Source organism: Tyto alba, unplaced genomic scaffold (assembly GCF_018691265.1).
Source record: "Tyto alba isolate M040663 unplaced genomic scaffold, T.alba_DEE_v4.0 Super-Scaffold_30, whole genome shotgun sequence".
NCBI lineage: Eukaryota > Metazoa > Chordata > Aves > Strigiformes > Tytonidae > Tyto > Tyto alba.
Genome location: NW_024881305.1, coordinates 4,234,423 through 4,259,166, shown reverse-complemented (window position 1 = coordinate 4,259,166; position 24,744 = coordinate 4,234,423). Strand labels below are relative to the sequence as shown.

The following is a 24,744-nucleotide window of genomic DNA, read 5'->3' as shown; positions in this document are numbered from 1 at the left end:
AATAGTTTCAATAATCCCAGGTTGCTACAAAACACCAGGGCAGCCAGCAAGACTTCCCAGCATTTAATCAAATCACTTCATTAGGTTGTTTAATAAGCAAGGGAGCTCTGGGAACGCCGGGGTTTCACTGCTCTCAAACAGCGTTTGGAGAAGGAATTTATGGCAGAGCTATTAAAGCCCAATCAATCTGCCTTTAATCCTCCCCCAGCCCCCACGCTGCCTAAAGCTCCCCCACTCCCACTGACCTGGGTGACCTTCGGGCTTCCCCATGCAAGGGGATGCTTCCCTGGGAGCTGCCTAAAGGGATGGAGATGGTCCAAGCACGTCATTTAACCATCCCCACCACCAGCATCACCCTGGATCTCAGACCAGTAGCAGAGACAGGGGTTTCTGCACGTGAACTGGGGGCTCTGCAGCTTGCGGGGGGCTGGGGAGAAGCGCTGAGCCCCACTGGGTTCATAGGGCAATGGAAAGGGTGCTGCATCAGAAACCACAGCAGCGAAGCCTCGTCCCACACATCCCAAATTAATTGGGCTTTTGGCCAGGGACGTCAGCGTGAGAGCAGGTCCCCCCCCCTTCTAGACCTCACTGCCAAGAGCTGAAATGATTTCCCTGTAGCATTTCACCATATTATTATTATTCACACTCCCTGCCCCTCGTACTGCCTTTGCACTTCAGGACAGTTACAGCAATTTAGCAAAGGGGCAGCGACCACACACCCCTGCGGTGCCAGCGAGGTGCCTTCATGGCCCTGGGGCTGGGACAGGAGCCCGGAGATGGCACCCTGCAGCCAAAGGGAGTATTTTCAGCCTGGGGATTACAATCCCAGCTGGTGGGATAAAGCGGCTGCGACCAGAGACCGGGGTCAGCTCGCCAGGCTCCTGCCAGCCACTGCTCGCCGGTTTTACAGAGAGCTCGGCGCTTGCTAAGCCGCAGGCGTTGCCAAAAACCTGGCCGCTTGCTCAGCCGGGAGCCGAGCTGTTCGGACACTCTGGTTAGCAAGGATTAAAGCTGACAGAGCCCCCCTAACCTCTTCCTAAAAAGAGAGGGACACTTGAGTGGGCACCCCCTGAATTCCTTCCCCAGACCCGCTGCCCTGAGGAGCTCACAGCATCCACGACGCGCTGCTGCCATTCCCCGGTCCCCTCCAGATGGATTTGCTTTGTATTTTCCGAATTGGGCCTTTGTGTTTCCTGCAGATTTTTCTAACCTCTCTGTCCTCTCTGGTATTTGCAAATCCTCCCAGTTCTGCATCCTTAGAGGATTTTGTGCATGTGTTATTTCCTCCCTCATCCAGAGTGCTCCTGAAGCCCAGTAAACACAGCCGGTCCCCGTGGACCACCACCGGACCTGTACTTTCAATCTTCTCTGACTTGCAGAGCCCTGAAAAATCCTCAGATGAAGACACAAACATTTCCACAGCAAATTCAAGTCCATGAACCCTGAACATCTGTTGGTCACGGCTAAAAACCTCTGCGCAAGACACCAAACCCCACCTGATGCAGCTCACCGCGGGCCCGCGGTGTCCTCAGCTCCCAGCACAGCACGAACACCCAGCGTGGCGTGGAAAGCGGGACCTCCACCAGCTCATCCCCCGCTGCCTCTGCCGTCCCCCCAGGCTTGAAAACTGGCTGAAATTACAGGCTGAAGGTGCAAACTTTCTTTCCTCCCTCCAGAAGTAACTGATGTGCTGCCAGCAGCTCAGGGCATTTGATAACTCCCCGGGTAATGCAATCACTTGCACTCAGTAATTACAGCTGCTTCTCACCCCGCACCTGGGAGGACCCGAGACATCGCTCAGAGCGCGGGTGTTTGCAGGCAATACCAGCTCTGGGTATTGCTGTGCCTTCCCTTTGATGTGTCAGACCTCAGCCTGACGTGCTGGCAGCTCACGTCGCTTTTCCCAGCCCCTTGCTACCCTCCCCAGCCCCCTTCCCCTCTCCCAGCACCGTGCCTTCAGACGGGAAGCCCCATCCCCAGGGAGAGTTTGTTCCCGTGGCTGTCAGCCTCCAAAGGAAACCTGGGGAAGCTGTCAAAGCAACAAGCCCCAGCCTCATCTCATGTCTTCCCTTTCTTTTTTTTTCCTCTTTTTCCTAAGGGACAGTCCCTGTGGTGGCCATCTCAGCCTGCAGCCGCTGCCTGAGGAGCCGGGCACGGGCAGGATCTGGCCGGAGGCATTTGCCCTGTCCCGGCGTGCACCGTGGCTGGCGAGCTGCAGCTGCAGAGCCCTGCCAGGCCTTCCACCCCGACAAGCACCAACATTTCATAATAAATACATAGCTCAGGGCTGGAAAATAAACGTCTTTCTGTTTCTCTCTGCCTGGGGAGTTCGGCTCTGATACTTTAATATTGCACATTTATTTTGATTGAAGCAGAAGCGGATGGAAGGCCGAGCTGAGCTGCCAACACTGTAAAATCAGCTGTCAGGAGCCTTCCCAGAAGCTGCCGTCCTCCAGCCGTGCCCACCACCGTGTTTGCCGTGGAGGGACAGGCTGGAGCTGAGGCACAGCAAAGCACAGGCAGCTCTGGAGGGCAGAGCAGCTGCCCTGGGGGGGCATCACCCCCCCCCCCCCAGCATCTTACCACTGCAACAGCACCATCTGGAAAGGCTGCCCTCTGCTCGCAAGGGTGGGTGCTAAACTGCAGCATGGCCAAAAAAAAAAAAAAAAAAAGAATGCTAAAATGGTGAAAATTTGCAGCCTGGGGCGGGGGGGGGGGGGGCTCTGTTGGAGGACCCTCTCCCACAGGTCACGCAGCCTGTGGTACCCATCAGAGCCATTGGAAATGAAGGCTGAGGACCCACCAACTCAGTGCACCCTAGCTGCATCGCGGGCTGCAGCCAACCCGCCCGGGCCTGGGCCGGTGCTGCCCGTCAGGATCAACGCCCGGGGACGGGGACGGGGACGGCTCCTCTCCCGGCTCCTTCCCGGAGCCAGCGCTGCCCCACGCCGCCGCTTCACGCCTCTCAGCACGATGAGCAGCGCGTGTAATGGCTCCAATTAAGAGAGTCGGAAAGCTCCAGGGAGCTGCGGCTCTGCTTTCCCAAATGTCAGGTGGAGGTGGAGCGGCAGAGGAAGTGTTTTCATCTCGAAGGCATCTGCGCCGCTGCTTCCAGCTGAGGCAGATGCTCTGGTAGCTGCTCCCGTAGCCTCCGAGGATCTGTCTCTCCTGCGGTGGAGGGTTGCAGATGCCAGGGGGGCTGAGAGGGCTCCAGACCCTTTCCCACAGCCCCCAGCATCCTCCCAACATGACAAGGGGACGCGGCAGCCTGGAAAAGTGTCGCTGGTTCCTCCTCCTTTAGCCTCCACCCAACCCTGCCCAAACCCAGGAAGGTTCCTGGGAGGGAAGGGGAGGCACAGAGCAGCAGACGGCGCTGGCCCGAAGGGTGTCTGCAGCAGACACCATCCCTCTGTCCCTGGGGAGGGGATTCAGCATCTCTGCCCTGAGCTGACCCCAGCACCAGCAGCTGGGGACGTGGGGCAGCGAGGGACGTGGGGAGAAGGCGGCTGCGTCCCACACAGCCTGTTTATTTTTCAGTGCAGACCGGGGCTTTGCTGGAGCTGGAAGAATTCATCTTGCTGAAAGAGCCTTGTTTTTCACGGAGGAAATGAGACAGCGCGCTTTTAATAGGAAATAAAAACACATAAAATAAAGAGAAACTGAGACACAGGCCTGGAAAAAAGTGGAGCCATCCAGCTGCGTCTCGCCAGCAGCCCAGCCCCTGCCAGCAACCCCGGCACTGCACCGGTACACACAGCACAGCCACGGCCCCACCGTGCTCCCCCCCAGCCCCTCGCTCCCCTCACCCACCCCCAGCACCCCGTGGGGGCATCCCGCAGATCTCCATCATCTCTGGGTGGCCCCAGCCCCCTGCCTGCCCCTGTGCCCTCCTCCTGCACACGCAGGGTAGGGGGGAGTGCCTTGGGGGGTGTCTGGATGGGTGGGTGGGTGGGTGGATGAGTGGGCGGATGGAAGGATGGATGGATGGATGGATGGATGGATGGATGGATGGATGGATGGATGGATGGATGGATGGATGGATGGATGGATGAGTGGGTGGATGGATGGCTGGATGAGTGAATGGATGGATGGACGAGGGGGTGGGTGGGTGTGTGGATGGATGGATGGATGGATGGATGGATGGATGGATGGATGGATGGATGGATGGATGGATGGTGGGTGGATGGATGGATGGAAGGATGGATGGATGGATGGATGGATGGATGGATGGATGGATGGATGGATGGTGGGTGGATGGATGAGTGTGTGGGTGGATGGATGGATGGATGGATGGATGGATGGATGGATGGATGGATGGATGGATGGATGGTGGGTGGATGGCCACCTCAATAGATCCAGCTGCCATCCTCCAAGGAAATTATTGATGCTTCACAACCAACCTCCCTGACATTTGCAACAAGGAACTGTTCAATAAACCTCTGAAGGATTGTCTCTTGCAAATGTGCCCCCTGGGTTCAGTAGGTTTCATGGGGGACTGGAAATTAATATTGATGCAGCTCAGCAGTGATAGTTGGGGGTGTTCAAGCCTGGCCAATCTGCCAAACATGAGCAGGGGCTGTGTGCAGGACAGAGGCAATACCCAGAAACAAAGTTATTAAAAATATGCCCGGCGAGGAGTGCAGGGAATGGACTGTGCAGCACCTGTGGCTCAGGGCAGGCGTGGAAGCCAAGGACGTCAGTGGGGAGGCCAATGAGGGCAGAGCCATGCTGCTGTGAGAACAGCACAGAAGCAAAAGCCCTGATGATTTCTGAGCTGATGGGGGCACCTGGTGCCCCGAGTCCTGCTCTCTGATGCTCCCAGGGGAGCTCTGCCAGTCACCCCGGTGCGGGGCACGTCATGAGTGGGACTGTGGGCACACTGCGGACAAATGGACAAACAGACACACACACACACACACACACACACACACACACACACACACACACCCCGTCAGGTACAGCCTGCCTCTGGGAGGGGAGCAGCACAAGCTTCAGCAAACATGCAAGGAAAACCAGCCTAAGGCTGGGGAAGAGTTTATTCCAGCTGCATGTTTTACAGGGATTTGCACCAGGATCAGAGACCATTCATGGCTCATAACTCATTTGCATTGATTAAGTGAGGCAATTAAGCTTGGTGGCGGGAGATGGTGGCAGTACAGGGGAAGAGGCTGGGGAATAGCCCTGGAAACACGTCCAAGAGCAGTTCACAGCTTTATGGTCTCACGGTAACTATCTGATTAAATCGGAATGAAATGCACATCTGGAGGCAGCATCTGTCCCCCCCTCAGTGAGGGAGCTTGGGGCCTCGTCCCGACGGCATCACGCTGCCCCGCGTCCCTTGGACCCTGCACCGGAGCTGTTGGGTGAAAGGACACCCCAGCCCGGACCATCTGCCAAGGGGCTGGCACCGTCCCCTGCTTGGCGGCTGGGAATTGTCCCCAGGGCCCAGGAGGGACCATCCTGAGCAGCAGCCTTACAGCCTGCATTTATCCTCACACCTCTCTGAGCAGGCAGCCAGTGGCCCAGCAAACCCCGAGCCTCTCACACCACGTCCCAGCTCCCAAATCCAAGGCTGAGCGTTCCCCATCGCTCCGGCACTGCTCGCGCACCGCCCGCTTTCTTTCCATCAGCCACCGTCCTGATGTCTGAAATCAAACTCCTCCTTACGTAGCTGCAGGCTACTGAAGAAAAAAAAGCCGTAGCTAAGGATGCAAACAAGTGATGTTTCCATACCGGGCTGGCTCCAGCCCTGTCCTGGTTGTCTGCAGAGCCACACCCTGGGCTTCTTGAGCCATGCACGAAGGGCTGGGAGGTTGGGTCACCCTGACCTGGGATTTCTTAAAAACTTGGGGACAGTGGTGCCTTGGGCTATGCTGTCCCCATGCCCGGGTCCCGCTGGCTGCCTGCAGCCACCCTGGAGCTACAGCAGCTCCTGGAGCCAGAATCAGAGAGCGATTAAAGCCTTTGAAACTGTTCCTCAGAGGCAACCAGCCGGGGATTTCTGAAGCTGCAGACACTTCGAGACAACCTCATTCGGAAACGTTTAATTGGGAGGGCTGGGAGGGAGAGCAGAGGAAGCCAGGGGCGTACACAGCCCGCGGGGAACTGGGAGAAAAGCTGGGAAGGAGCCTGCAGTGCAGGGGCTTGGGCTCCAGCGATTGCCCCGGCAAAGGGAGCTGCTCCCTGAGCCGTGCAAGCTGCAGCCATGGGGCAGAGCCGTAAATCCCCCCGGATCATCTCTGCCAGCCAGGGAAATGCTGGGAGAAGGAGGCAGGAAGAGAAACCTAGAAGGAGTTTTCAAATTACTCTTGCAGCCATTTCCCCCAACAAAAGCCCCTTCAGTCCCAGGGCGGCTGGCCCCTCGCGTGTGGCCAAGGGTAACATTTGTGCATGTGGAGCTGTAAGGAAATGTGTTTATTTTTCAGCACATTCGCTGAAACGCCGCGTGCTCGGGTGGGGAGAGGCAGCGACCAGGGGCCGGCTCCTCCGGCATTGGGAGCAGGCAGAGCTTTCCCCGGTGTCGGTGGGACCGGTGCCAGCTCACACCAGCTCCGAAACCCACCCCAGAGCCCCTGCGTGATCCCATCCTCCTCCCCGCGACACCCACACCCCTTCTCCCCGCCGCGCGTGGAGCGCTCCCTCCTTTGGCAGCCGCAGCGTTGCACCCAAAGCCAGGCGGGAGCAGGGACGGCCGGAGCGTCCCCGGCGCCTCTCCCCGGGTGCCAAAAACCTCCCGGCAAGTCACCTCCCAGCACCACGGCTCGGGGAGCACCAGGACCCGAGTGGGGCCCCCCCACTGCCTCCCCACACCCACGGGCCGTGTCCACTAGAGGGAGAGCGCGGCAGCTGGCTTCCATCTCCAGCACCGTGTAGCACCCCGGCAGAGCCGTGGGGTGCAGCCAGGGCTGGGTGCTCCTGCAGCCCCCAGAAGCTGGGCTCCCCACACACGTAACCCGGCTCCGGCCACGCGTGCGCTGCCCACCCAAACCCTCTCACTCGCACCCGTGGCCCCAGGCAGCCCCGTGGCGGGGGGCACAGTGGGTGCCGTCCCACTTGGGCTGCAGGGTGCTGAGCCGGGGGGCTGCCGGAGGGCAGGATGCCCCCCCCATGCTCACGTGAGTCTGCAGCTGCTTCCTGGCAAAAAGTGCGTGTAATCACTACCAGACCTCGTTACGCTGCTTGCTAATTAACCCCGACCTGCTGCGGTTTCCCTTACAAGACCCCCGGCCCGTTGACTTGGGGGGCAGAGCCAAGGCAGCCCCCCTCCATCTCCCCAGCACTTGAGAGGTTAAACGGGGGAGCGAGAGGAGCGGTGGGCAGCAGCAAAGCCTGGGAGCAAAGAGCACAGCCCCCCCCCGGAGTCAGACTAACACTGTCCCTGGCACCATCCACAGGGTCAAAGCTTTTGCTGAGCTTAAAAACAAGCAAACGCGTTTCCACCCCTCCCACGCGGCAGCTGGAGGGAAGGACCCTGCTGGGATCAAGGCCATCTTTGGGGCCGATTCCCATTTAAATACCTGGGGGTCTCCTGGAGATTGCACCAGCGGTGACGGTGTTTGCTGATGATTTCCTGTTAAACACACCTGAATGGAGACATTTACTTAGGATTTCACATTATTAACAGCCACAGCAGGAAAAGGTCAGGGAAAGAAAAAGCCGATGTTATTTCCCAGAGGAAACGCTCGGTGAGAGGATGCTGCTGGGGTTTCCTCCAGCAGCTTCATAGCAAAGGGGAATTTTCCCCTTTAAAACACCCAGAGAAAGAAGCATCTGAAAAAATTGCTAGAGGGAAACCACCACCCCACCCCACCCCCCCCGGGGTGAGCGGGATGCGGCTGCTGGGACTGGGATGCTCCAGAGCCATCGCTGGGTACCACTGGCAGCCCGAGCTGTGTGTAACCATTCATCACCAGCCCTCGGGGGCGTTACATGAGAGGATTAATTAAATTTTACACACAGAGCTTAGCGCAGGGCTGGGTGTGATCATGTATTATTCATACATTCAATAACACAGCTGATTTATTAATGAATAGGTCAGACTCCCTGGAAGTGAAGGTTTGTTGTAAAATTGCTGTGAGCCGGGATGTTTCGGAGGAGCTGCAGGAGCGGAGCTGGCTCGGCCGTGCCGGGGCTGCACGGCTGGGACAGGGACGGCACGGCGAGAGCTGCCCTGTTCCTTAGAGCCCATTAATCCTCACGCTGCTTCGGAGACGCACGTTCCCACTCCAGCACAAGCAGACGGCAGCGGAAATGTATATGGAGGAGACTGGAGGAGTATAGCGGTGTCTATAGGGGCGGCTTCCTGGCTGCCTCCTCCCCGCAGCCGCTGCTTCAGCCATGGAGGACCTGGGGAGCCAAAGAGACCCAGCGCTTACACATCAGCATCTTGGTCTTGCAGGGAAAAGGGAGAAAGCTGGAGGCAGCCAACCCCTCCCTCCAGCGCGGTGCCGGCCGGGAGGGAGCTGGCTGTCGGCAGGGAGAACGGGAGCTGGAGCAATCTCCCAAAAAAAAAAAAAAATAATAAGGGAAGGAAATCCTTATAGTAGGAGCTGTTTTCCCTGAGGTTATTCTTGGGGACTAATAGCCCACCTATTTCTCAGCCCTGTGTTTAGCTTGGCTCCGCTTTGGGTACCCCCTTTCCTTTCCCCACCTCTCTCGAGGAGGGCAGCAGATGCCGGGCGTGGGGCTGAGCCGCCACCAGCCTGGCTCTTCCCAGGGAAATACAGGAACTTCTCCAGCATTTTCATGCCTCCGTGGGCTGTCCTGTGTCCCCGACACGGTGCGATGCTCACGCAGCGTCCTTGCGTGTGCCGGCTGAGAGGACAGTTTCCTGCAGACAGCAAAGGGGGCACGTGGTGGGGGCACAGAGAGCACCCCCAAAACTTGGCCAGTGGCTGAGGTTCAGCCCTTCCCCTCCACGCTTTTTCCACCCTTTTCTTCGCTCCTGCCGTACGGTCCTGCAGCAGCCGGGGCCGGCTGTTGGGCTCAACGCGGCAGCAGTTTCCTTCTTTCTTTGAAGGCAGAGACAAAACTGAGCCAGGGAGAGGTCCCAGGGCTCCCAGACACAATGTGCTCCATTGAGCAATTGCAAAGGGAAGGATTGAGAGGAAAAGGGGGGCAAAAAAAAACACCCGTGGGGCTCGGAGTGGAGATGCAGCTGAGGTGCAAGCCCTAGGCAAGTGGAGGGGGGTCAGGGGCGAGCAGAGAAATTGCTGGAACTGGTTTGGGGGAGAATAGGGCTTTTCTGGTTGCCTCTTCTCAGCGGGCTGAGGCTGGGAGGAGGCCAGGAGCGCAGGGCAGGGGCCTGCTGTGGATTTCTGCTTGTTTCTGCGGCGCGGAGCATGGAGGCATCTCGCACACCCACGGAGCCGCTGCAGCCAGCGACAGCGGGGGGAGAGGAGCCGGGTCCTGTAAACAGCTTCTCCCAGCACGACCAGGCACCCCGAGGGCAGGAGGAGAAGCCACTGGTGCCTCCGCGGGGGACGATGGAGTGGAGGCAGCTGGCAGTTGTCTCCGGTCCCATCAGCCCGCACACACTGTCCTCGGAGAAGGCCGGCGGAAATCGGATGAAAACAAAGCAAGAATTTAATCGAGCCACATGTAGAGTGGCCGGGACATGTCTCATCCAGCCCTCCCGCTGTGGGTGCCTCCGAGGAGGGAAATGCAGGCAGGGGTGCGGGAGCAGAGGTCTGCCAGCCTCTGATCCGGGTGCAGGGGGGTTAGGGCCAGCTCCAGGCAGCAACACGCTCCGCTGGGATAACCCGGGAGAAAACCTGGGGCAGGGACGTGGGTGTCCCAACCGTGGGGACAGTCCTGGCTTGGTGCAGGAGGGGCTGAACCGCAGGCTGGAGTGGCTGGGCTTCCTCCAGTCCCCGAGGAGCTGCCAGACCCCTTATTCACCTTAACTCTCTCTTCTTGACTTGCAGAGACGCAGCGATGGAGACCAAGTCACTGCCAGGCTGGGAACAGAGCCCCTGCGTGCCCTGCACCTCAGCGACCCACACACAGCTCTGTGCACAGAGACGCTGCCCCCTCCCAGCCCCCCCAAAATCACCCCACAGGTGCTGGGGGTCCTGAGAGCAGCTCAGCCCCAGCAGACACCTGCCTGTGCAAAGCCCTTACCCGCAGGCAGGAGTGGGTGTTGCTTTCTCTCTGCCGGCAGCCAGAACGCTCGCCGAGATTTCCAAGCGCCGGGATTCAGAGCTGTCGGGAAGAAGCCGCTTTGATCATCACTAATTATTGCTCACGGGCTGACAGCACCCGCGTGAGCTCCGCAGCACCCGGCCTACTCCCAGCTCTGCTGAGTCTGCCCACAGACCCCTGGCAGCCCCCGGCCCCTGCTTGTCCCCACTCCACGGGGCTGCAGCACCGTGCTCAGGGGATTATCCACATCCCAGTGCCCAGCCTCCATGGGGAAAAAGCAGATGGGACACAAGGGATGCGCCCCAGAGCCCAGGCCATGGCAGAGAAGAGCATCACCAACCCGAACCCGAGGGGACATTCCTGTCTCTTCAACGCCGCCTCGTTCTAGATGCTCTTTTGATTTCCCTAAATTACAAAGGTGCTACCAGGACCTCAAGTTTCCCCCAAACAACTCAATTCAGCTGAACAGCAGCAAAAGCAGCAAACGCCCACACCTTGCTTCTTGCTCCTGTTTATCTCCAAAGACTTCTTTTTTTTTTTTTTTAATTTTAAAAAAGCCCCTGAAAACCATGCCTGCCTTTAATCTGGAGGAGAGTTTGCAGCTCTGATGAAGGCCCGAGTGTGGCGACAGGAGCCAGGGCAGAGGAGGGCAGAGGTTCGCTGCAGTGGGCCCTGGGCAGGGCTTAGCTCTGCTCCCAGAGAAACGATGCCAGGGGGAAGAGGCTCCGGGCAGAGGGACGTTTTGATTTGTTTGCTAACGCGGGAAGCCAGGTGGCAGGAGCAGGCAGGAACGCTAATGGGTTTCCCAGGCAGCTGATGTTTCGCCTTTTTTTTTTTTTTTTTTTTTTTTTTTGTCATATTTCAGATGCTTTAGAGAGAAAAACAGCCTGAGCACAGTTTGGAAGGGGAGTTCAATGTCATGACCTTTGCAGAGCCCCGGCGGATCTGGGAAGCATGGGGGGACCACGAGGCGCTGGGGAAGGGCTGAGCACACCACGGGACATCGCAGGACATCCGTGGGGATGCACCCGGCTGCAGAGGGCACGGAGGGGACAGGATCAGGCCCTGCCTTCTCCCCTCCACCCACCAGTTCTGCCTCCCCCACCCATTTCACTAACAAGGGAGTAGATTTGGGACGCTGTGCGTTTTAAGAGCATTATCATCATTTAACAGTGATGAGAGATCTGTGGTTTTAAAGGCAGTCTGAGATGGGCAATGTTCACCCTGCTGTTCTCTGACGGTCCCCGCTGAGCCAGGAGGGATCCTGAGCAGCACAACTCTGTGCACCAGGACCCTCTCCTTGTTTGCTGCCTGACACAGCTCAGACTGCTGGTTAAAATTTATTAATCTCTACAAGGATTTATATTTGGCTCCCAGTGTGTCTGCAACCCTGTTTGCAGAGAGGTTTGGGTACCAAGCTTGCCGAGGAGGAGGAGGTCTTCACCAAGCCCTCAAAGATGGAGAGACCTGGGGGTGGGGGACGGGGTTGGGGACGGGGTTGGGGACAGATTTGGGGACAGGCAGAGACGGGGTCCCTGGGCTCAGGGATTTGCAAGAGGGCTCTGAGGCTCCTGGCTTGTAGGAAACATGACGTGAGATTTTCCCCATCCAGGAGCCTCAGTCAATGGGCTGGAATGAACCTGTTCCCTCCTGCTGTTTGTTCAGGAGAGCTGGGAGGCTTTGGAGAGGAGCCAAGCGTTCAAAGGGCCTTTGAAAACATGAATTGAAGGCTATGAGCAAGGAAATGCTGCATTTTTTCCTTCTGCTCCTTGGACAACTGCAGCCAGCATCTGGCAGCCTTCAGAGCTACCTTGATGCTACGGTGGGGAGAGAAGGGGAGAGGCAGCTGGGTCCCAGCGGGACAACTTCCTCAGCCTAAAAGCACAGAAAAATCACCACCAGCAAATGTCCTGGGGCTTCCCATGCTCCAGTCCCCTCCTGAGGTCCAGCAAAATGCTGGGATCTGCTGCCATGTCCCAGGGGAGCTGCTCTGCCCTGTGGTGGCTGAGCACAGGAGCTCAGGGTTTGGACACCCGTCACCCCCCGGGGGAGCAGGTCCTGTGCCAGGCTCCTGCAGATCAGGGTACGGCGGTCCCACAAAGGGGGCTGGGAAGGTGTCAGCATCCTGCTGGGTTTGGTCCCGACACCATGTGATACCCACCAACAGAACCGAGCGATACCCACGCAGCTGTGGGCAAACATCTGCGTCACCAGCCTGGGCACAGGCAATAAATCACGGCAGCAGCAGAGCCTGTGACACCTGATGGAACTTAGTGATCTGTGCAGCTGTCCTCCTGAGTGGGTTTTCACTTGGCTAATCTTGTGCAAACTGCTCTCCTAGCACCTCTGCAAAACCCGGAGGCTCTCAAATATATTTCACTGTGTGCTCGTAACCAGCCTCTGTTAGCCGTAGAGATGTTAGCAGTGTAAAGCACACATCCAGGGACAGGCAAGGGAGCGACGGGATGAGGAAACACTTCATAGTTTCCAGCTCTGTTCCAAATTAAGCACTTAACCTTTTCAAACGCATTTTACAGTGGTTGTAATGAGCTCTGACCCTCTTTGTGCTGAGACATCCTCTCCCAGCACAGCCCAGGGCACCAGCCACACTGCAAGGGGGGAGACACCAGAGCCTGTAAACGGAGATTTAAGAAATCCGGCGTCTTGGGTTTGCAGGGAGGGGGATGAAAGCACACACGCTGAGACCACTGGGTACCCAGAGCCACGTCCACGGGGCTGGGAGCTGTGGGACAGCCTGCAGGGACATTCCTGGGTCTGGGTGCTGGGAGGGTTGAGTCCACCCCATAATAACCCACAGACCCCAAGAGACCAGGATCTTATTACATGAGGCTCCAGAGCCCCAAAGGCAGCCTGTAATTACGGTGGGATGGGGCAAAGGCTTCTCCAGCCAAACCAGCATTTCCCAGCGCTGGTGGCCGTGCACAGTCAGCGGCTGGGGAGGGGACGGGGCAATTTGGGGTTTGCTCTCCCACCCCCCGTGCCCCCCTCCTGCCAAGAGATTTGGAGGCAAATAGGAGCTGCCTGTGGCTACTGCACAGCCCGGTGCTGCTCGCTGCCGGACCACGATGGGATGGACGAGGGAGGACGGGGGCTGCGGGGGCTGCTCTGCACAGTGCAAAGGCGGGTGTCACTCGGGGGTGGCACCGGGTATTAGGTGGCACGTTCAGGGCAGGGGACAGAGCAGCAGCAAGGGGACACGGGTGAGGGCCAGGAGCTGGCAACCCCCTTATTTCTGGGGCCAAGGCACCTCTCTAGTGCAGGCTCTTTTTCAGAGCCCCGTGGCACAGAGCAGCTGGGGCTGGAGCGTGGGACGTGAGCGAGCAGTGCTGCAGCCGGCCACTGATTTCACAACCCCGGGTGTCCCGCGGGAGGGAGAGGAGGGGAGCAGACAGTGGGCGAGGATTCCCAGCCCAGAGCTGACTGTCATCCCATTTCTAGCCAGGGACAGCCTTCGCTGCATGCAAGGGAAGCTTTGCAGCACCTCCCATGGAAATTGGGTGACCCCGGGAGCATCGGCCTGTGCTGACACACGGGAGCCGTGGTGAGAGCATCGCCCCGACAGCCTGCGCCCCAGTCAGAGTTTCCAGCGGAGCCCCAGGCCTCGCTCGGCAGTAGCGCCGTCTCCGAATGACCAACTCCCTCCAGATTGCCTCAAATCTCGATTCAAGAATGTTGTTTGGGCTGAAGAATGTATTGCTACAAAAGAAAAAAGGGAAAAGGGAGGCTGGGGTGAGGAGGGAGGTCAAGGGAGGGTTCGCCCTGCCCTTCCGTGCTGACCTTTGCATTTTTGGAGAGGAGGCTGCAGCCGCCTGGTGCAGACATTTGCCAGATGTTGAGCGTGTTCCCTCCACCCGGCTCAGCCAAGGCTGAGCCCAAAGGGACACGAAAATCCCTGCTCCCCTCCACTCGCTGCCTGCACCCCCTAAGGACTCCGTTTCCTTTTCCCTGCCTGCCTTTCCATTGCCTGCTGGTGTTGCGTCCTTGGAAATCGAGTGGAGGTTTCCAGGTGAGTTTGGTTTTGGCAGAGCCCATTAAAAAGGAGCATCCCAGCCCTGGGGGTGGCATCCAAGATGATAACCTCTCTGAAACCCCGGGGCTGCTCCCCCAGGCACAAGAGAACCCAAGTTGCCCCCCCCACACAGGGGCATGGTTAGAGGAAGGAGAGGGTTCCCTTCGCGGTGCGGAGGGATGGAGCGATGGGGAGGTAACCGGAGAAGAGCTCTCACTGCCAGTACCCACATGAGAAGTCTCTGCATTTTACAAAGGCTGGAAAGAACCAGGACTAGCGATGAAGCGGAGGTTTGGTTGCAAACATGCAGAAAGACCATGCAAACCCGGGAGCCGTGGGCCGCTGGGCACTGGCTCCAAAGCCTTTCTGCTCCAGTGTTTGTAGCACGAGCCTTGTCAGGAGGCCTGATGCAAAGCAGGGGCTCTGGATCACCGCTTCGTGGGCCTCTTCACCACGCAGGCTCTGCAGGTGATGCCCCACGCATTTCCACCCACCCTGACTGAGCAAGGCTGGAGATACCAAGGGACAAGGTCTCCTTGGCTCCTACTTGGACTCTTGTCACTGAAGTCCCTTCAAGGAGCAGCTGGGACCTTCACCCTTCAGGGATGTGCCTTTAAAGACGAGGTCTAGGAGGGGACTTGCAGGACCTGCCAGGCAGCCACGGTGACATTGCGACACAAGCAGCCCTGTCTTCAAGCACCCTGAGCCCAGTGGGACTGGTAACCCCCTCCCAGGACAGGGAGGGCCATGGAAATTAAAGAAAATAGTATGAGTGGGTGGACAGAGCAGCCAACAGCTCCAGCAGAGCTGAAACTTCTTGGAAATGTGGAAGAGGCAGAAATAACATTTCCATGAGTGAAAAGGGAAGCTGCTCAAAAGTAGCCGTGCTACTGACAGTCGCTGTTTTTGGATGCCCACGGTAGTTTTAATAGTTCTCCCTTCATCCAGGCAGAACGAACTTCAGCCTTAGCAGGAGCATCAGAGATTTTTTAATTTGTTATGCTGTCAAGAATTCAGTCCCTGTGCCAAAAGCATCCTGACAAACCCACGTCCATCCATGGAGAAGACAGTGCTCCCAGCTCCAAGCGTAGGATTTGCAAATTAAAGGCAAACTCGGGCCGGATTCAGTGGTTTCAAATACAAAGCTCAGGAGCACTTGATCAAAACAACTGGAACAAACCCAACCAAAATAGAGACTGTTCACATCAGTTTGGTTTAGAAAACCAAAGCAAACCAATACAGGCATCTGTCTGGTCTTGATGAGACACAGACTGTGACCATTGGAGTAACTGCTCCAGATGAGATTATGCAGCGATAGGGACCGTTGGCTTGGAGCAAGCAGGACAGCATGTTCCCAGCTCCTGTCATCAGTTCAGGGCTTTCTTTGAACTGTCAGCAATAGGGAAGAGGTGTTTGTAGGAGATGTTGAAAAAGTTTCATGGAAATCACTCGGGAACCGAGAGGAGCTGTTTTGCACTGGCCTGAAATGAGCAGTAACGTTGAGGTCTTATCAACACCCACCTCACGTCAGGCAAGCAGACATAGCAAGAGAGCGGCTTGGGAGATGCTGGACAACTGGAGCATGAGATTTCAAGGTTGGATGGAGAAAAAGCGACATGTGTGGTTCTTCAGACAGTAAATTTTCACTTCCTTGAGATAGTCCTGAACTGGTCAGGATGAGATTCAACAGAAGGTCCTGGTGACTGGGGGAGAACACACGAAATGAGCTTAAGCGTGTTGTTATTTTGTGGTTTAGGCTGGGAAAGGGGGACGTGGCCGTGGGGAATGGAACCATCTGGAGTCAGGTTATGCAGGGAAGGCTCCTCAGCATCCCCCGCGGGCCCACCAGCCCCTGGGTGCCCAATGCCAGTCAGCGCTGCAGGACAGCCTCCCTGCAAGGGGCCATGTCCCGGGTCATGAATATTTTTAATTTCCAGGAGATGGAGAGGCCACACTCCGTATCTAACCTAGCTGGGGACAATCTGCTTTTCCAGAAAAATATCCAAGCCGTACGAAAGCCTCCGAGCTGTTGGCCACCAGGACTCCTCGAGCTGCCAGAGATGTGACGTTGGTTGACACCATCCGTGCGCCGAGCAGCAGATGTTACTGGCTGCCACTACCCTCCCCACCATTTTCCCTGGAAGAGAGCTCCCTGGCAGCAGGAACAAATCCCTCCAAGCAGGGTCATTCTCCGCATCAGCCCGGAGCCCCAAACCACCTCCCTGCCTGTGGTGAGAGCCCTTCTCCAGCTGCCCCGCGTTGCTGCAAGCTGCCGTGGCAATGCTCAACGGGCAAGAAGAACCGCTGCCAGCCAGATGAAATCCTCCACCCGACTCTACAAGGGTTTTACCTCCTTTTAGGCAGCACAACCCCCCCTCTCCTCTTTTCCCACTCAAAGGCAAGGCTTTCTCTGAATCCTCTCCCTCCTTGCAGATCCCGGCCCCGTGCTGCAGTGCAGCGAGCTGTGCTTTCCAGGCACACTCTTCCTTCCCAAATAGACCGGCTTCCTGGCAAAATCCCCACTGTACAGCGTGTCCCTTGCAACCCCGGCCGCCAACCACCTCGCACATTCCTCCTCCTTAAAACAAGGACCTTTGGAGCGATAAGGATCTTTGCAAGGCTCCCCAGGGGAAGAGGATGTTTTGGCTGGGAATTTTCAATGGAAAACAAGGAGAAAGCAAGCCGGGAGGGAGTCTGGCACCTGCTGAGCTTCGCTATGTAATTCCAGGCTCCTGGGAGGACCCGGGCATGGGATGGCGATGGGCGGTCGGGGCTCCTCCTCTCCTCTGCTTGTGGGAGGAAATGCTTTGCAAGCCCTGGAAGAGCTGCCTCCAAAGCTGAAGTGCACAGAGAGCCAGGATGGGGACTGGGGGGGGGAGGCTGTGACAATCTCTGCTGCTCCCCCCATTTTGCAGGACCCCCCCCAGGGTAAAGCTGGCGCTGGGAGGCGATGTGCCTTGCGGCAGGGAGAGCTGCGAGCTCTCCGTGTCTCTGCCCAACCCTGGGTCACTCACAGCACCCGCTCCCCTGCCCCGTCCCACCGCACCCACCCCCAGGTCAGCCTCGGAGGGGGTGGGGGGGCATGACACCCCCATCCCAGGCAGATGGGCACAGCCTGCAGAAATGCCAGCTTGGCATCTCTCTCCTGCCAAGCTGAAGACAAATTCCTGCTGTCACAGTGGCCCTTTGGTAGGCAATTTATTTACCTTGGATGCTGCATCCTTATCGTTCATGGAAATGTTTATCCTAAATATTTAATAGCAGGACTGCATAAACTGAGGCTTCCTGGGGAAGAAGCCCGGGCTGCAGTCAGAGCAGGCACTAATGTCTCTTTTCCTGGTACTGCAAAAGTTTAAGATAATTTCTCACTTCTCCCTAAGAATCGCATCCTCAGCGCCTCAAAATCAGATATATTTTAATCTGGCCAGAGGCCTCCTCATCACTTCCTGATGAGAAACACAGGAGACCTAACAACAGCCCTTTTAAAAACAACATCCCTGATTCCACTAACTCGTTAAACAGAGAGAGCCTGAAAAGTGCCAACACTCCTATGAGAAAAGACGGGAGGGAGAGGGGGGGGGAGAGAGAGAGAGAGAGGGAGGAAAGAAAAAGCAGGTTATTTATAACGCCAGGCAGCATTAGGGTCTCTTCAGTCTCTCCTGCAAACTGGCTGCTGCTGGGAGGTCACTCCCCAAAAAAACCTGCTGAGCCCGTGACCTGCAAGCACAATATTTGATTTGGGATCTAGGGCGGGCACCAGCCTTTGCAAATCAGGAGACACACTCACATGCTGCTTGACACACGGGAGATCCCAGAGAAGAGCAGCGAGGCTTTGGAAAGGAGGCTCTTAGCTTGGTAAGTCTGTCTCTATATTTATTATGATTTTTTTTTTTTTTTTTTAAAGCCTGATTTCCATACCCTTGCCTCGGCGGGCGGGCAGCTGCCACGCGAAGCACATGCCAGCGACACGGGTGGCACAGCTTGAAAGCCAGCGCTCCCGAGCCGAGGCGGCGGGGGAGCCTTCTCCTGCTCCCCGTGTCTCTTGCCCCTCTGGCAACTCCTTGCCCACTTGGCCGGGAGCTGGACACCTCCAGCCATCCATACCCAGGCAGTGCCTGCTCCCTGCCCGGCACAGCTCTGCCCATCCCGTCTGCAGGGGAAGGGGGAGCTGGTTTCATCCCTGGAACAGCAGCAACGGGCCAAGTCCATGGATGGCCACAGACCGTGAAACCCCTTGCTCCAAAATCTGCTCCCTCTCGAGGTGAGGAGCTGACCCCATTAGCCCAGCAGCCTCAGGCACAAGAGTGTGGGCACCAGGAGATGACACGGATCTCACGGCTGGCACGCTCAGCTCAGATCTCGCCCCAAAACCAAGGCTAAAGCACACTGGGGAGGGGAGCAGCAACCTTTAAATAAAGCGGGAGGCAGCGGTGTCTGCTGAGGACAGGCTCTGGGGTCACCAGTATGTTGAAGGGGGACACTAGAAAAGGTGGAGGGACCCTGTGGATCGGTCCTGCCCCACACAGAGGGGCCCCTCTGGGAAGGGGCTGCCAAGTGGCTCTGCATGGGTGGAGGAGCCTTTGCACAGAGCAGGGCGGCTCTGGTATTTCAGCAGGCAGAGTGCCCTGGAGCAGGAGGGAGGAGGAGAAGAAACTCCTCTGCAACTGCCAAGCTCCCCCGTTGCACACAGCATCCCCGAGGACCACGTCTCATCTTCCCCTCGGCCGCATGAGCACGCGGAGGGGGAAGGAGGGAGAGAAGAAGAAAGCGAGGGAGCCATGCCTGCCCGCCGCCGTCTCCATCCCTCTTTTTTTTTTTTTTTTTCCAGCACGAGCAGCCTGCCAGGGTGCCTCGGTGGCAGGGCAGCCGCTGCCTCCGAGCAAACTGTGCCCTCTTTGTCTGCTGGGCAAGACATCCCCTCCTCACTGCGAGGTGGGGACCGCGGCGAGGTTTCATCGGGTGACCCCATGGCCGCCCCTTGGCACGGCGAGGAGGGACACTGGCCCGTGTTTGCACACTGGCTGCGCCGCGGCTGCCGGCGCGGAGCTGGCAGCGACGCACGGGCAGCCCCGAGCTCTGCGCTCCCAGCCACGTATATAGGAGCCAGCAGGCAGGAGCGACTCCTCTCCCCCTCTGAAACAGCACGGCCCCACGGGTTTCCTGGAGGCATTTCAAGCTGCCTCACTCCAGGCCACTCTGCGTGCTCGTTTAGTCCCGAGATGAGGAGTCAGGACCAAGGGCCGTAGCTGGAGTCGGTGCCACGGCGTGCCGGCACACCGCCCTCACCAAGCCATGGGGCTCTGGGGTGGTTTTGCCTTGCTCTGAGCCCTCAGCCCTGCTTTCTTCTGGACGCCAGCCCTCGGCAGGCTGAATTTCACAACCAGGGTCCAAGCACCAGGTTTGGCGAAGGCTGGCTCCCGCCCTCCCCGGTCATGCTGGCCTAGAGGGGCTGGTGGATGCTTCCCCTTCCTGTGTCGAGGCTGAGCTCGGGAAATCGAAGCTTGAAAATGGTTTCATTTCAAAAATGAGCCAGAACTTGTTTACCAGGATTTACATCAGTCCTGAGCAGCACGAGCATCCTGCATTTTTGTGGGGGAAGGGAGAGCTGCATGAAACCCACAGCAAATCATGTCGCCAGCGAGTGTAGCATAAATATAGCTCCCTCGAAACATGCCTTGAGGTCCATCAATGTGTTCTCACAGCTACATCTCTCCTCTCCTAGGCCAGAGAGTGGCTGAGTCCTTTTTCCTCCCTTCTGTGCAGAGCCAGTGCAGGCAAATCCCAGGCACCTCGGAGCAGAGCTGTGTGACCTTACACAAATTCGGACCATGTGTCCCATACCTCCACCCTCTACTCAGTTGTAACAGAAATACCCATAAGGAAAGATTTTGAAAGCAAATATCCACTGGGATGGAGGTTTCTAGCAGGCCTGAGGTGAAAAGGGGGAAGATCAGGTGACTGCAAACAGGGGACGTGTCTGCAGCCATGTTTTTTGGGTAGGATTCACTCCGGTCCCCTGGTTCTCCAACCCCACGCAGGGCTGTGACCACATCCAAACCCGCTGGATTCCCAGGCCATGGGGTGCAGCTCACCCACCTCAGCCCTTACTCCAGACCTGACACTGCTGATGGTTTCCCCCCCTCCTCCATTTCTCGCCCCCCCAGGTCCCTCCAGCATCAGCACCATGTGTTGGGCCACCATCCTGATCATCGCTGGGCTCTGTGGAGCCTCCCTGGGCCAGTACAATGAAGAAGAAGACATGGCTTGGTTACAGTACTACATGCGGCAGTCCCGTATGTCCTCCTATAACTACATGCCCTACTACGAGGATGAGAACACCCCTTACGTGTACTCCTACCTCCCAGCTCCAGACACGGGGGCAGAACCTGGCCCTGAACCTCAGCAAGCCCCTTCCTGGCAATGTCCCCAAGAGTGTGACTGCCCCCCTAACTTCTCGTCAGCCATGTACTGTGACACCCGTAACCTGAGGTACCTGCCCTTCGTGCCTTCCCGGATGAAATACGTCTACTTCCAGAACAACCAGATCACCACCATCCAAGAGGGAGCTTTTGACAACGCCACGGAGCTGGAATGGCTCGCACTGCACAACAACCAGATCACCAGTGAGAAGATGGGCAAGAGGGTCTTTGCCAAGCTCAAAAGCCTGGAGAGGTTGTACATGAACAACAACAACCTAACCAAGATGCCCAGCCCCTTGCCCCGGTCCCTGAGAGAGCTCCATTTGTCTTACAATCAGATCTCCAAGGTCCCCTCCAACGCTCTGGAGGGTCTGGAGAACCTCACAGCCTTGTACCTCAGCCACAACTACATTTTTGAGATGGGAGCCTCCCTCAAAGGGCTCAAGTCTTTGATCCTTGCTGATCTGAGCTACAACCACCTCAGGAAAGTCCCTGATGGGCTCCCAATGGCTTTGGAACAGCTCTATCTAGAGTACAACTACATCAACACCATCCCTGATGACTATTTCAAGGTCTCTCCCAAGCTGCTCTATGTACGGATGTCCCACAACAGCCTGACAAATCAAGGTCTCTCTACCAACACTTTCAACAGCAGCAGCATCCTCGAGCTGGACCTCTCTTACAACAGGCTCCAGAAGATCCCCCGCGTCAGCACCAACCTTGAGAACCTCTACCTTCAAGGGAACCAAATCAACGGTGAGCAGAAACGCGTCGACCGAAGCGCGGTGGGTGCAGGGGATGGTGGTGCCATAGAGGGGTGGGGAGATGGGGATGCGGAACCTGTGCCTCCCTGTGGGACACGACCTGGGGTAAGGGTTTGGGAAGGAGGCTGGAATTTGGGAGACTTCTAGGTGGCCCTCAGCAAGGCAGGAATGGGGCTTGCTGTGTCCCAACACGCCTGGAGCTGAGAGGCTCCCAAATCTGAAGGTTCCCAGGTGATCCCCACACTGGTTTTACTGAGCGTTTAGCAGCAGCCTGAGCATCTTCTGGTTAGAGATGCCAGAAACCAGCTGTGGATAGAAGCTGGTGCACAACCTGGGGAGGGGACTATGGCTTTAGTCCGGCATCACACACAGGCTGAGGGGTCACACACAGGCAGAGCTCACAGAGGTGGGGCTCCCCACCTCACGCAGCACCAGCACAGCCCATGGCCCCAAAGCTCCCCCAAGGGTCGTGGTCTGCAGCCAAGGGCACATCCTTGCTGGGGCTGGGACAGATGGGAGCTCTGAGTTATTAAAGCCATCAACACAGCATCTTCTGCGCAGGACTAAAATTCACTCCACTTAATACACAAATAAATAAAAGGAACAGATTGTTCTGGGGCTGCTATTTATAAAAATAAGCTAGGAAAAAAAAGAAAAAAAAAAAAACACACAGAAAATAAAAAAAAAAAACAATAAATCTCCTGGAAAAAGCCAGGCTTGCTCCTCTCACCTGCCAGGCCCCCGGGGCAGGACCCTCCCCGAGCAGTGCTGGAGCCCCTGAGCAATCCTGGGATGGGGACGGGGATGTGTCAGTGCAGCCGTCAGCTCTTGCAGAGGAAACACACAACCCCGCACCGGGGAACCGACAGAAACACGAAAACAAGAACAGATTCCCAAATGTTTGCTTTCAAAATTTGTAGCTGCGAACGTCTGCCCACAAATGCCATGAAACCACCGCGGGAGCCGTTCAGGCTTTACCGCTGTTTTCCCTCCAGCTGCGGGCTTTGCTGACCTTCAAAGCATCCCCAGGAGCGAGGGGCTGCAGGTCCAGGGGTGCAGCACCAGCCTCTTGGCGGGGGGTACATCCAACCCCATGGGCCATCAGGGCCAGGTCGTGCCCCTCCAGCCACACCGGGAGGTCCCCGCTTGCCACACTACGGGGCTTGCAGCCCCCCCAAGCCCCTGATCTGTGGGTCCCCCAGCACCCCACTGCCTTCCCCAGCAGCAGCCCGGCCTGGAGCTTTGCTGCCCTCTAGTTGGTCGCTTCTCTCTCAAATCCTGCACAAAATTTTTTGGAGTTTGCTCCCTTTGCCTCCCTCCAAGCCCAGCCAGGGCAGGGCTGGAGTTTCCCTGCCTGGTGCTGGCAGCAGCGGGTGGCAGATGAACGGAGCGGGGGGGATGTCTGCAGACATGGGATGGGGACAGGGATGTCCTTCCTCCCGAAAATGCTGCCTGGGTGGTCCCATGGCGGGGGGGGTTGGGGGGCAGAGTCAGGGGCTGGATGCTGCAGCCTGTGAAGCCTCACGAAAGAGACTGCAAAGACAATTCCCAATAAAAAGCAATGTTTTTCATCCAACTCCACCCGGCTGTTCCCCTACCAGCACTCCAGCCAGGCTGGGCAAAGGCAGCTGAGGGCGGGAGCTGCCACCGCATCCAAACCCACAGGCACAACCTCAGGGGCTCCTGACTGCAGCCAGAAGCACTGCTTACTTTTTAGTTTAAGAGGAGAGGGTGTCAAGTCCCAATTTGCAGGAATAATTGATGATTTGGGGGCGCTTTCATTTTTTTTCCTGTTCACCTTAATATGAGCCAGCTCTCAGAGGTCAGTACTCTCAGACCCCTCTCCAGAGCATCCCCCCCCCCACGTGACATTTCTCACATCGCTCCCCAAAGATCAGTCACGCCACAAAAGGGTAGAGCCGGGGCTGATGCTGGTGCTCAGCTCTCCATCTCCTCTTCCCTCGCAGAGTTCTCCATCAGCAGCTTCTGCACCGTGGTGGATGTCATGAACTACTCCAGGCTCCAGGTCCTGCGGCTCGACGGGAACGAGATCAAGCGAAACGCGGTGCCCCCCGACGCCCCGCTGTGCCTGCGACGTGCCACCATCATCGAGATCTAGCTCGGCCCCCTCCCCGTCCTCAAGACTCGGCTCCCCCGTTCCTGGGGAGACTCTCACTCCCATTTTAATGCAGCTTGACCATTTGACTTGGCTTCCGCAATAGTGCAATAAGGGAACTCCAACACCAGCCCACGTGGGTGGGCAGGAGCCGTTTTTCCCCAAACGCTCCCTCTTCCCGGCTCTCCAGCCACGCAGGGTGGGACAAGTCCCGGCACCGCTCCCCCTCTGACCCCACCACAGCCACCCCCCCATTCACCTTCTCCCCTGGTTTGGGTGGGACGCAGCGGGGATGGGGGAGAGCTCATTCCACCTTTGAAACACGGCACCGAGCATCCGACCCCAGCGGGGAGGGGTTCAGGTGTGGGTCCTGCAGAACCAGCAGATCTAAACCAACTCATCCTGGACCAGGTGCCAGCGATTCCTGGGAGGAGCATCTGGGAGGTTGGGAGCTACACGAGTAAAGGGTTAAAGATTTTCTGGCTGCCAGCATCCCTCAGTCTAGGATGGGGAAGAGCAAACCTGCTCTTCCCCCTCCAATTTTTTCCCCTTCCACCAGCCTCTTGTTCCAGAGATAAAGGAAAGAAACCTTTCCTGCCGCTGCCGAGCGGCTGTCAGCTGCTGAGGTTAGAGAAAAACACCCTGGGAAACAGCCTGCTCATGGGCTGTGGCCAAGGGGGGGGTCTCACATCTTCCTCCCAGACCACTGGTTCAGGGCAGGACCAGGGGCAAGGGATGGGGCAGTTCCCGGTGCCATCACCCCTGGACACCTGGGGAGCCCCCGCACGCCCAGCTCCATCCTACCCACCGCCTTGGCTCCAAGCTCCCTCCCTGCCCAGGCAACCGGGGTCTCCTAATTAAAAAAAAAAAAAAAAAAAAAAATTAAAAATCACAGTGACACGTGCATCTGCAGCACGTTTGAATTTGCCAAAAGCCAAACACACCCAAATTGGTTCCTTGGACGGTTGAGTTTGAGAACCAAAGGGGCAGCTGAGCTTTGGAGATGACCTGCAAAGCTGACGAGGTCATCCAGACCCTCCGCATTTAAACTGCATGCTAACACTATAGAAACAAAAACCCAAAAAAACCTGTACTATCACTGACGCATGAGCTGTAGATATCATACCGACGAATAAAGCCCTTTCTGTAACTGCATGAAACGTGTCTGAGGAATCCCAAATGCGGAGACCAGGGTCTGAGCATCTGGGCTGCTCTGAACACTGTAACCTCCCCTCTTGCAGACCAGATTTTTCTGCAGACATAATCCGGGCT

At 57.2% G+C, this 24,744-nt stretch overlaps 1 protein-coding gene across 1 annotated transcript; it reads left to right on the top strand.

Annotated features, from left to right (window-relative positions):
• Positions 1–17,761: 17,761 nt before the first annotated feature.
• FMOD (fibromodulin) lies at positions 17,762–24,627 on the top strand. The gene is made up of 3 exons (XM_033009648.2): positions 17,762–18,028; positions 20,338–21,348; positions 23,324–24,627. Exons 2-3 carry the CDS (start codon positions 20,358–20,360, stop codon positions 23,473–23,475), a joined length of 1,143 nt encoding a protein of 380 aa, XP_032865539.2. The 5' UTR covers positions 17,762–18,028; positions 20,338–20,357; the 3' UTR covers positions 23,476–24,627.
• Positions 24,628–24,744: the final 117 nt, after the last annotated feature.

Excerpts from the sequence above, each read along its gene's own strand:
- FMOD (XM_033009648.2), top strand. The coding sequence starts at position 20,358 with ATGTGTTGGGCCACCATCCTGATCATCGCTGGGCTCTGTGGAGCCTCC. Across the intron at positions 21,349-23,323 it reads TCAAGGGAACCAAATCAACG|AGTTCTCCATCAGCAGCTTC; the intron begins GTGAGCAGAAAC and ends CTTCCCTCGCAG.